General features: G+C 43.9%; 1 protein-coding gene across 4 annotated transcripts in view; it reads left to right on the top strand.

The window, feature by feature from the left end:
* Positions 1–11,168, top strand: part of hspbap1 (hspb associated protein 1) — a 103,176-nt gene extending 92,008 nt beyond the window's left edge. For all 4 annotated transcript variants that reach the window (XM_039755231.1, XM_039755230.1, XM_039755232.1 and 1 more), the window contains exons 7-8: positions 2,766–2,876; positions 10,184–11,168. In XM_039755231.1, the coding sequence (XP_039611165.1) occupies positions 2,766–2,876; positions 10,184–10,702 (630 nt within the window). In that variant the 3' untranslated portion in view covers positions 10,703–11,168. The remainder of the gene's footprint in view (positions 1–2,765; positions 2,877–10,183) is intronic.
* Positions 11,169–11,580: the final 412 nt, after the last annotated feature.

The raw sequence follows: 11,580 nt of genomic DNA on the forward strand, positions 1-11,580 counted from the left end.
CAGAAAGTCAGAAGCCAAAATAAACGTGAGACGTAATTCATAGTCAGAGGACAGAAAAAAATGTAACCAATAATACAGTAAGAAAGACACTAAAGTTTATTCCGTTGTGAATCCAATCCTGGACCATGAGGACGTGTAGGACACTGACCTTTATGCCCACTCAGTGATGATGTCACATCTTACACTCCCAGTCCTTTAAACCTAGCAACATCATAGCAACCGTTAGAAAAACTATCTTAGAATGACAGCACCCATAAGAAAAGAAAAAATTACCAGAGGAGAACATGAATAATTTTTAACCCTGGTAAAAACACATGGGAACAAAAGTTTAATATTAACACTAGATTCCTTGACCTTCAGCACTCCAGGAACTTTACATATGTAACTTTTAAAGACCAAGGAACAATTGGAATCAAAAGCCTGATCGTGACGCCAAGTGGTTTTGCAGAGTTGCTCTGCACTTTACCAGAGGCCTTTCTCCGTGATCATCCCATCATTCCTGCCTTATCTAATTGATTATCTGATTGGTTCATTAGAAGGTCATATGTTGACTTTGGCTTTTTTGACCTTCAACGTTGTCCAATTCTGTTCTTGGGAGTTTGCTAGTGGGCAGGAGTGGCTTGTTTTCTTGACACTACTTGGCCTGAGAAAGACTTCGAGCAACCAAGTGATTAAAGGACTAGGAGATGAGAAACTGTCAAAAAAATCAGGTAAAGCATTGAACCAAAAACATTAAGCAAAAAGTCACAAGCCAGAGATTAAAAAAAAAGAAAAATATAGAATTATAGAAACAATTTTAATAGTAAGTATCTGTAATCTTGGACAACTGAGAAGTGCATAACTTTATACACTGTCATGATGATGATGTCTGGCACTGCACATTTCAATCTGTCCGAGTGCAATCCATACACCATCGAACAACAAAATGGTGCCACAAAAAGTCAAGATGTGAAAATAATGTATTTTCTTTAAAGCAAAAGCAAAGAAATTAAAGTGAAATAAATTACTGAAACCAAGGCTATGATCAAAAAAAAACCCATCTGGCACTTGTGGACGATAAGAATAGACAGAGTTAATCGTTAAGAGTTGGGAGACCGTCCCCGTATAGTGTGTAGTACTCAGACCAAGAAGTCAGCACTATAGTACTGGTTGCAAGCATAACAGAGTCACACTGGTGACAGAAAACATTTGTCAGAGGGAGGATTTATGTGGTGGAACCGGAATGAGACTGACGGACCGGGAGTCTGATAGCGGTGATGTCATCAAATGGAGCCGGAAGGGAGAACATAAACGAGGAGCTGGAAATGCAGTCATCAGGGGTGGACAGTAGGTTGATGCGGAAATGCGATGTTGGTGTTGTCTTCGGCGTATCGAGTTACGGTTTGTCAGGCCTCGGGTCTTCTTGTTTCCTGGCGAGTAAAAGAGAAAGGCACTAGTGCACTGTCCCATAACCCCGTCTTTTGTTTTTCGCATTCCTTCGAGCCCATAGGCTGCCCCCTACTCGCTCGTGTGTGACACACTAAAGTACATAAAAAGGAGCTACAACAAGAATAACAGACACCTCGACAGTTACACTGCATCTCCCCTCTAACTTTGGGGTTATAACACTAACCTACCATCTTTGGGACTCCCATTCACCGATGATGAAGTGTGTATCCAGTGAGGGGTCATGGATTGTCTGTGCATGGGAAGGATCATAGGCCAACCTGAAAGTGGTGAATCCACTGAATGGTGCTCTGCAACTTCCCAGCATAAAATGGTGACTTTCATCAAACACCCAACAGTCTCTATCTGTCTTTGTAGGACTGGCAATGCTTTCTGGAAGTCATCTCTATCTTGTGCCCTTTGTTGCCTCTAAATCCAAAGAAAAATGGCCAGATGCACGTACAAGTCAAACGCCTGGTAGTCCGCATCTGTCAGCGTAAGACTGGAGCCTCATTTTTGTCACCTGGACGTGAATGGACAGAAGAGGTGTCTGACTTGCACTCTGTTTCAGACACGTTGGCTCTCCGAGCAGAAATTGTGCATGTGATGCCGTCAAGACCGTCAGGCAAACGCTGACACTTAAAGAACTTTGCATTCTTTGTTCATACTTCTCGCATATTCTTTGCCAAAATATATTAACTCATTTTATGGATTTAGAGCCTCTGTGTAAGTCGGCGAGACTAATGATGCAGTAGTCTGCTCAGATCAATACATTGAATTCTCAGTAGGCTTAAAAGCTGCATTTTCATTGTCATTAGTGCAATATGGTGTCACATTTATATGAATTTAAAGAAATGTCAAAAAATGTAATTTTGTTGATAACATGAGCGGAGCTTCAAGTAATGAGGCTTATCCATTTGAGACCTCCATACAAAGGGCACTTTTTCAGTTTCAGGTTTAAAACTTTATTCGGTGGAAGTTAAATAACCTTCTTCTCATCCGAACGTGTGTGTTACAATAGCTGGAACCCCCGGTGCGTGAATAAAGATCAAACACAAGACGTGCTGAATTCTAATTGCACCGCTGGATTTTAAAATAAATTCTATTTAATTACCAAGGATTTTTCATTCCCGTTGCCAGATAAGCTGATTGACATTTTCATTCTCTTGCTCCTTTTGTTGTGTTTAAGTAAAGGGACATTACACCTCCGTGTGTGTGTGTGTGTGTGTGTGTGTCTAACTTGCAAAGCTGCTGTGCCTCCAGATTTTCATTTTCTTTAAATAAAATGATTTGCAGTTAACTTTACTTTTCCCATTTTTTTAATTTTTTTTTTTACTCAGGATGTGGATGATGAAGTTCGGGTGGAGGAAGCCATCACCAAAACTGTAGTCTGTGCCTTAAAGTCGGCTCCCAGTTTGGATAATGCAGACAACTGGCTGAATCCCACTGAGGTACAGAGTGTTTGGAGTGATGCTTGAAAGCAGAGGGTCCTGGGGGGCCACAGTGGTTATTTAGAGGTTAATACAATTATAATCATAACCTTTTTTCTGTATAGTGCTGTGAACGATCCTCAGTACAGATGATGCTAATTACTAAGTACAGATCTGGCAGAGCAGGTTAGAAATTGACAAAACATAAATGGAAACCAACAACATCTGTCCATTCATTAAGTGAAGAATTAGGGCCAGTCAACAACAGAGAAGATTAAAATCATACAAGAGAAAGTCGAAAACCACAGCACCATCCTGGAGATCTCGGCCAACTGGCCGCCTACACGCTCCTGGGTTTTCTATAGTGGGGTCTGTGCTGGACGTCCATTCTGACGATTCCAATGCTCTTTTATCCAAGATGACTTTTCCATATGCAGGAATGACCTTATTGGTAAGGGAACTTGTCATCTGATTTTATGGCGTGTGAGTGTTTTCTTTCTTCTTATGTTGCAGATGTTTTCCTTTTCAAGGATGTCATCCAAATGATTTATGGCCTGGAGCCGATTGGAAACTCTCAGTCCTTCTCCTTCACTTCTTTGCAAATATTTTAAGAAAACAGATACTTCATGATGAACACATACTGTAAAAGTGAGAATGGGATCTTCACATTACATTTTTTTTTTTTTTGTCATGCCTGCAACATTTATAAAGGCAGCTCTGCAGTCCATGCGGAGTCCAAGATTGTAGATGTGCTCTACTGATAGAATTTCATTGTAGGATCTTTGACTTTGGGTTAGCCCAGCATTTTGACTTTGGTGTTGTGAGCACTAGAGGGCGCTGTTGCTCCTCAAACCCAACAGGCAGACACTGAGGACACAAGTTAAAAGCACAAAGAGCGAGTTTATTTCTGTCAGGCTCCATACAATCCTCTCTCTAGCACCACAGCCCCATGTAAACAGGCCATACAGCCCACAATTATTCTTTCTTTCTCTCTGATACTTTCTCCTCCATACTTCCCAGCAAGCATTGTCCATCTCCTGCAGACTCAGGCTTGCTGACTTGGTTCAAGGTGGTCCTTTTCATATTGACCAGCCTGGAAGTGCTTCTGCTCTTCCTCCCACATGGCCTGCCGGCACTTCCGGGTCAGGCAGATAGCGCTTGTCCCCCCAGTTCATTCACAGCACCCCCTGGCGGCACCCAACAGGGCTTAGAAACCGAACTTCAGATTCGGGGCACCGTTGTAAAGCAGGGAAGTTGCCGTCTAGCATCAATGCCCTAAAAAAGCTGCTTTCCTTATCTTTACACTTCTGGGGCGTCCCGGCAGGTTTAAGCGGCCGGCCGTCTGTTACAATGTTCATTCCATTTCACTCTCCAGTATTTGATTGTCTGTGTTATTTTTAACTGCTTTTCATCTTCTGGTCTTTTAACACGTTTTTTGCTCAAGACCTGCCACACACAGGACCAAATATTTGTAATGTTTTTGCCTTTATGTAGAAGCAAACTAAGGCAAATAAATTGATAGTTTATATTGTAAAATCTGTTGAAGCCGTAGATGTTTGGCGCTTACAAGTGGACACCTGACAGGTGATGATGTAACACGAGTTAATTTGAGATCTTTCTTATTAACGTATTTATTCTTCTCCATCGTTGGTTTCCATTGACACCTGATTTTGTTTCATAAAGACACACGACTAATGCTTTTTTCAAAGCCATAACTACAAACAACATGGAGTAAGTAACGGACAAAAAAAGGTCATTTTTGAGGTGGAATATTCCTTTACCAAGCATGTCTTTGCTATTTAGAGTTGGAGAACAGGGGCGAGGAAACTGCACTTGGATGGTGCCCAGGCTAGAATTTGAGCCCTGCATCTGCACATTAGCACTAATCACTGAGCCTCCATGCCACCTGGGTGACATAAAAGTTGTTTAGAAGAGGGCTGGTAAGGTAGGCGCCAACTGGTATGTGCTTGAGTGACCAGTCAGGGACTGACTGCTTAAGAAGTAAATCTGACAAAGGAGTTACACACTGCTGTCACAGACAGATACAACTTTATTTGTCTCCAGGGGGACATTTGGCTTTTTACAGAAGCTCTTTAAATAAATAAATACATAAATAGGTAGATAAACCTACCTCGACCTCAAGTCAGGATAAGAAACTGAGTAAAGAAACTGAACACTGTGTACATCAATCTGAGCCTCTGGACCTGGTGACAAGAACTCGATTAAACACAACGTGTGAATAAGATGTAGATTAATAAATGAATGAATAAATATCGGCGCACACTACAGTCTGAACATACATCAGAAAGACTAAGAAACAAGAAAACGTCTGACTTGGCGTCCCAATCCCAGTAAGGCGCTCTACAGACATATTGCTGCCAGTATAAGGGAGCCCCCATCGCGTCTCTTGACACACTTATGCTGAATGATTTATCACTTTTGTTTTAATTCTCTCCTTTGCTACGAGCTCCAGGAGGTCCACAGTGTAGAAAATGGCACTGACCATCAAGGAATTGTAAAAGAAACAGTCACTTCTTTATTTTTTTTGACAGGTTTCTGCTTTTTGTCGTTTTTATTGACTGTAGCCATTTTTAATGTCCTTATATTGCATTGCGTCTTTGTGGACCTGGAGAAAGAATATGACAGGGTGCCTCGAGAGGAGCTGTGGTATTGTATGAGGAAGTCGGAAGTGGCAGAGAAGTACGTGAGAGTTGTACAGGATATGAACGAGGGAAGTGTGACTGTGGTGAGGTCTGAGCCCTTTCTTATTTGCAATGGTGATGGACAGGTTGACAGACTTAGAGATTAGACAGGAGTCCCCGTGGACTGTGATGTCTGCTGATGACATTGTGAGATGTAGCGAGAGTAGGGAGCAGGTTGAGGAGACCCTGGAGAAGTGGAGATATGAGAGGAGAGGAATGAAGGTCAGTAGGACCACCAGGACAGAATACATGTGTGTGAATGAGAGGGAGGTCAGTGGAGTGGTGAGGATGAGGGCAGTAGAGTTGGTGAAGGTGGAGGAGTTTAAATACTTGGGATCAACAGCACAGAGTAATGGGGATTGTGGAAGAGAAGTGAAGAAGAGAGTGCAGGCAGGGTGGAGTGGGTGGAGAAGAGTGTCAGGAGTGATTTGTGACAGACGGGTATCACCAAGAGTGACAGGGAAGGTCTACAGGACGGTAGTGAGACCAGCTGTGTGATATGGGCTGAAGACGGTGGCACAGGAGACAGAGCTGGAGGTGGCAGAGTGAAAGATACCAAGATTTACATTGGGTGTGACGAGGATTAACAGGATTAGAAATGAGGACATTGGAGGGTTAGCTCGGGTTGGAAGGTTGGGAGACAAAGTCAGAGAGGTGAGATGGTGTTGGTTTGGACATGTGCAGTGGAGAGATGAGGGGTATATTGGGAGAAGGGTACTAAGGATAGAGCTGACAGGGAAGAGGAGAAGAGGAAGGCCTAAGAGAAGGTTTACGGATGTGGTTAGAGAGGCCAGGCAGGTCATGGGTGTGACAGAGCAAGATGACGAGGCAGGAAGATATGGAACAAGATGACCGCTGTTGCGACCCCGAACGGGAGCAGCTGAAAGAAGAAGAAAGAAGATTGGCTACAGCCATTTTCTTTACCACTGCTGTCACATGATCAGTGACGTCATGTTAGAGCAATGCATAGCCCCTGTAATCCCAGTTTCACAATGCAATTAAAAACCTTCAGTTTCATTTGGATTTTTGTAAGTTCTGGGGGTAAGCGTTCTGAACATTTTGCCACCTTATCCTAACAGCGCGCATTGTTTGGTGTTTTGCGTTTTGGTTGCCATTTTATCCGTCTTCCTAGTTATCTCTCTTGACCTTTTTTCTTAATTATTCTTCTTTGCTCACTTTAAAACCTGTTTCTTTCCAGATTATCATTATTAAAAATTTGCCTTTGGCAGGACACAAGTGACCTGGCAGTGGCACTCAAAGTTGTGTCTTGGGTGTTTTCAGATCTCGACTTGACGTAGGAGTTGATGAGCTGTGAAAGAACTGAACAGCCAGAGTTTATCAAAGATATGACTTGGGGTCTTGTAATTCAAAAGTGGTAAAAAAAAAAAAAAAGACAAGGAAATGGGGAAAGGTGTTAACGTCAGGTTAGGATAAGAAACTGAACGGAATGCTGTGTACACCGGAGACTTCGGACCCTGTGACTGGCGATTAGCTGCAATGCAGCTATTAAGAAGACGTGGCATGCAAAAAGAGAAATGTCTAAAATAAGAGAAGGAATTAGAGAATAGGTGGGGACAACTAAATTGGGGCTGTTATAAGAGAAGATTCAAAATACCTGGGGCCTCATGTATAAATGGTGCGTACACACAAAAATGTTGTGTAAGAACATTTCCACGTTCAAATTGCGATATATAAAAACTAAACTTGGCGTAAAGCCACGCACATTTCCACGGTAGTTCATACCCCGTCGTACACAAGTTCTGCACTCAGTTTTGCAGACTGGCGGCACCCAGCGTCAAAGCAGTGCTACTGTTCATGTGTGGTTACCCTTTCTTTTTTAGATCCACATCCCTGACGCGTCTTTATAAATACACTGAAATTAACCGCATATTGTTTATTAGCTTAAGGCATCTGATTGTAATTAACCTGTAAGAGTATAATGGTCCACAGAATGGCCAAACTATTCTAAATACCATAACTGCTTTACATTGTTACTCTCACTGCACCTTGGATCCCACATCGGATCATCTTTTTCCAAATTACTCTCACTGCAACACTCGGAGTATTTCTATCACTGTATCTGAGTGTGAATCACAGCAGCAGCTGATCAGAAAGAGAATTATCAGGATACAGCATCAAGCACACGCTGCCTCAGCCATGCTGTCTATTAAACTGCTCTCGTATGACAAACACTTCAGAGCCTTTCCTGTACGGACCTCGCGGTTCACAAACCAAGAACTCTAAACACACTCAGTCAGTCCATCAAGTGCTCCTTGTAGACCTGTTAGGACTCATAAGTACAATCGCCTCACTGGAAACTTACACTACAGTTATAATATTACATATCCTGAGCCACTTTATAAAGAGTGTATCTACATATGATAAAGATGAAATGCAGCAAAATATGTTTATTATATTATACAGATAAAACTTTAACTCTAACCACAGGGTGCTGCAGCACTAGCGAGTCTCTGACGCTCCGTTCACGGATTGTTCCTGCCTCGCGCTGTATTCTTGCTGGTGCTGATGCGACACTGGAAGGAGAGATGGATAGAATAATTAAACACGTACTATGAAGATATTTCGTTGTTCCTTAAAAGTTTTGAAGAATCCTGCGTTCTCAGCTTACAGATGGCTTAACGTCTATTACAGAGCTGATTGTGTGGCGATTGGGTGTTTGGAGAAAGAAAAGGAAGGACAGGAATTGGAGGTTAGTATGTTTGAAAGAGACAGACCTGCTACAATAAATTATTTCATCAAAGGTCGCGCACAATCACTGCACCACCGTGTTCCCACGTTTAATAACACGCTTTAACTCCTGTCATCATGAAAATATCATGTATACATCTCAGTATTTTAGTTATTCAGAGAGCTGTAATATTACAAATGTAATGGACTCTGTGTCCTGTCAGAGGAAGAGAACGAACAGAAACACGTAGTGATTCACACACACAGACCACATAGAAGATCAAATACAAAACAAAGCATTTAACGTGCTACTTTACTTACGATGGGATTTGAGAAACTGGTTATTTAAACGATTTTAAGATGAAGTTTACGATGTTAAACCTGCTGTTAGACTGCCTGCTACACTACTCAGCCGGTCACTTCCACTTGTGCAGATTCATACTGACCATCAAATGTCCCACCAGGTTTTGAAACAGAAACTTGAAAAATGGGAGGTAATTAGTGGAAGACAGTCTATGTCACTCGATCAACTTCCTTTTGTTGTTTATCTCACTGTTTAAACCAACAAGCAGTACGTTTTTCTTTGCCTCCACTTGGTATTTGCTGAAATTCTTCTATTTTCCCTCCTGCCTTTGCCTTTTCACAGAAGGCTGAGCTTAAGGGTTATTTATATTGATTTGCATATTCAAAGAGGCGTAATTCTGGGAGGAGTTGGGGCGGGACAGCAGGCGCGTGCACGTGTGTTACTTTTCATGCTAACTGGGATTTATGGAGCGGAAGAACATGGAAGTCGGCGTATGCATAGTTTTATGCATCTGCACTTTTTTGTGCGTAAGCATATTTCCGCTTTTGTCCGCACGCCATGTTATAGTGTGAATTCTACGAACGGCTTTATACATGAGGCCCCTGGTCACCCAACTCAAGCTGATGTCACCTTATGTGACTTTTTATCATGGAGCGTGTCAGACTTTCTGCACCATGTCACATTACATAGGTGATAATTGCTGGGCTGGTCTACTTTACTGACCGGTTTACGACTTTACAGTACCGATGTTGGGCTCGCCCCTTTTCCTGGCAGCAAATAGCGTGCTGCCTGATGGAGCTGGCATCGTGCAATACGTTAACCACAGCAATTGCTGCCCTTTCTTTCTTTTTTTCCATTTTGTCTCAGTATTTAAATCACGAGGTGACAGACTGATGAGCCTTTCTTGTGTTTGTGACATTCAGAGCCAGGCCATCTGAGAGATCCTCCCAGCAAACCCTGGGCTTTCCCTGGCATCTCCACCCAGCTGGTTGTGACCAAAAATCTCCACAGGGTGGCATCTATGGCACAGGCCCGACCCACTTCAGTTGGCTCCTCTTGATGTGGTGGGTCAGCTGCTCTAATCTACTCCAAGCCTCGTCAGTTTCTTTGAGGTTCTCACCTGATCTCTAAGGGAGAGCCCAGCTACCCCGTGAAGAAAGCACATTTCAGCCGCTTGTACCCACCAAATCTCGTTCTTTCATCATGCGGTGGTAGACACTCGAGAGAAGAGCCTGTCGTGGACTGTAGGGCCGCCACTAGAAAATGTCAGCATCAGGCAGAGTTCAGGAATTGTATGGAATTTTACAAATAAGAGGAGAACTTTCTGTAGACCAGTTAACTGGTGTGTCTGGTGGGCTCAAAACACCACCCATGTGTTGTAAAAGTCGCAGTGCTGAGCGACATGCCGCTTAGAGTCAGATTCCCGTATCCCTTTGTGTGAAGATGTGTGAATGCATTTCCCCGAGTCTCCACTAGGTGTCCCGACTCCAGTACGTGGCCCATTGTTTATTCGCTGAGGGGACAGCAGCAGGTTGGGACTTACTGTGATTGCTGACCTGCTTGGCTACAAGCGCTTTTCAGAATCAAATGACAAACACATATGAGCGTCGGTTTTATTTTATTTTTTTTAATAGGATGAGGCCACGTCCCATGAAGAGAATCTGCACTACCTCAGTCTGGCAGTTCAGACATGTCTGGAAAAGAAGAAGCACCGGCACCAAGCACAGGCTGACACCGCAAGTGAAGCAGGGTCCCCCGGTCCAACCAAGAAAAGAAAAAGGGGCTGCAGCTGCTATCAGGCGGAAAGAGGAACAGCAGACATGGACGGGTCTGCGCACACCTTTGGGCCGCACCTCGTTCTTGTACCACAGGCAGCAAACTTGCAAAATGTGGACGTCGCGTCTGAAACCTGCAACCGCAGAAGCTCTAAGTGTAGCTCACCTCACAGGCAGGGTGACGGCCACAGCTGCTATGAACTCATTTGTGACAGGGCGGCTGAAAGTGGCAAACCTGAGCCGGTGACGTCAGAGCCCGGTGGTCAGACAGGTGACACTTCAGAGGTGACCACAAACCTGCTGTTAGACTGCCTGCTACACCCTGATGTCATCTCTTTGGTGACAAAGTTGCTATTAGACAAAGCAAATGGTCAGTGAATCATGCGGCAGCCGGACGCCTCAGCTGGTCACTTCCACTTGTGCAGATTCATACTGACCGCCGAACGTCCCACCGGGTTTTGAAACAGAAGCTTGAAAAATGGAAGGTAATTATTGGAAGAAGAGCTCAAATGCTCACCCATGAGGGGTCTGTCACATCTTGACATCGGCGACAGTCGGTGAAGGTTTGACTGACTGAGGATGGACATCCCACAACCGAGAGGGTCCCTTGTAAATTCAGCTCTGTTAACCCTTCAGCTTGACTTTTTTTTATCATTTTGAAAGTTATTTGTAGAGACATTTTACATTTATTAAACATTTACCACAGTTAGTGAGGAATCCAAGTGACATCTGGTGACATTCTGTGGTCACTTGCCCATCATGGGAGCCCTGAGCTCCTCTCAGCTTTGACTCCGGCTGTTTGTCTTGTTTTGCTCCTTTGCGTTGACACATCTTTCTGCTGATGGCACCCCTTTGGTGACAAGTTGCTGTTAAATAAAGCAAATAGCCCTGTAAGGATTGGGGTGGTCTGACAGATTGTCATTTCCACGTGTTCAGAATCGTGCTGACCCCACTGGTCAGAAAGTGATGAGTGGAAACACAGTTCAGACGGCGAGACAGAAAGGGTTTGTCTCCTTTTGTCTCGTCTTGCTTACTGACCAGCAGCAACGTAACACTGGGCACACCGTGACAGCCACAGGTGGTCCTGTCCATGGCACGTGACGTCCTGTCACTGGAGCCACTGGAGGTCGTGCTGAGACCTGGCACAGCCACACTCCTCCCTAACGACGGGCCCAGTGGTGTGCTGTGCCCCCTCTTCTGTGGCAGTGAGGAGTGACAGTGTGGCTGTCTGTGCTGTAAGTGAGGACTTGTGTGTT

This window comes from Polypterus senegalus, chromosome 6, assembly GCF_016835505.1.
Source record: "Polypterus senegalus isolate Bchr_013 chromosome 6, ASM1683550v1, whole genome shotgun sequence".
NCBI lineage: Eukaryota > Metazoa > Chordata > Cladistia > Polypteriformes > Polypteridae > Polypterus > Polypterus senegalus.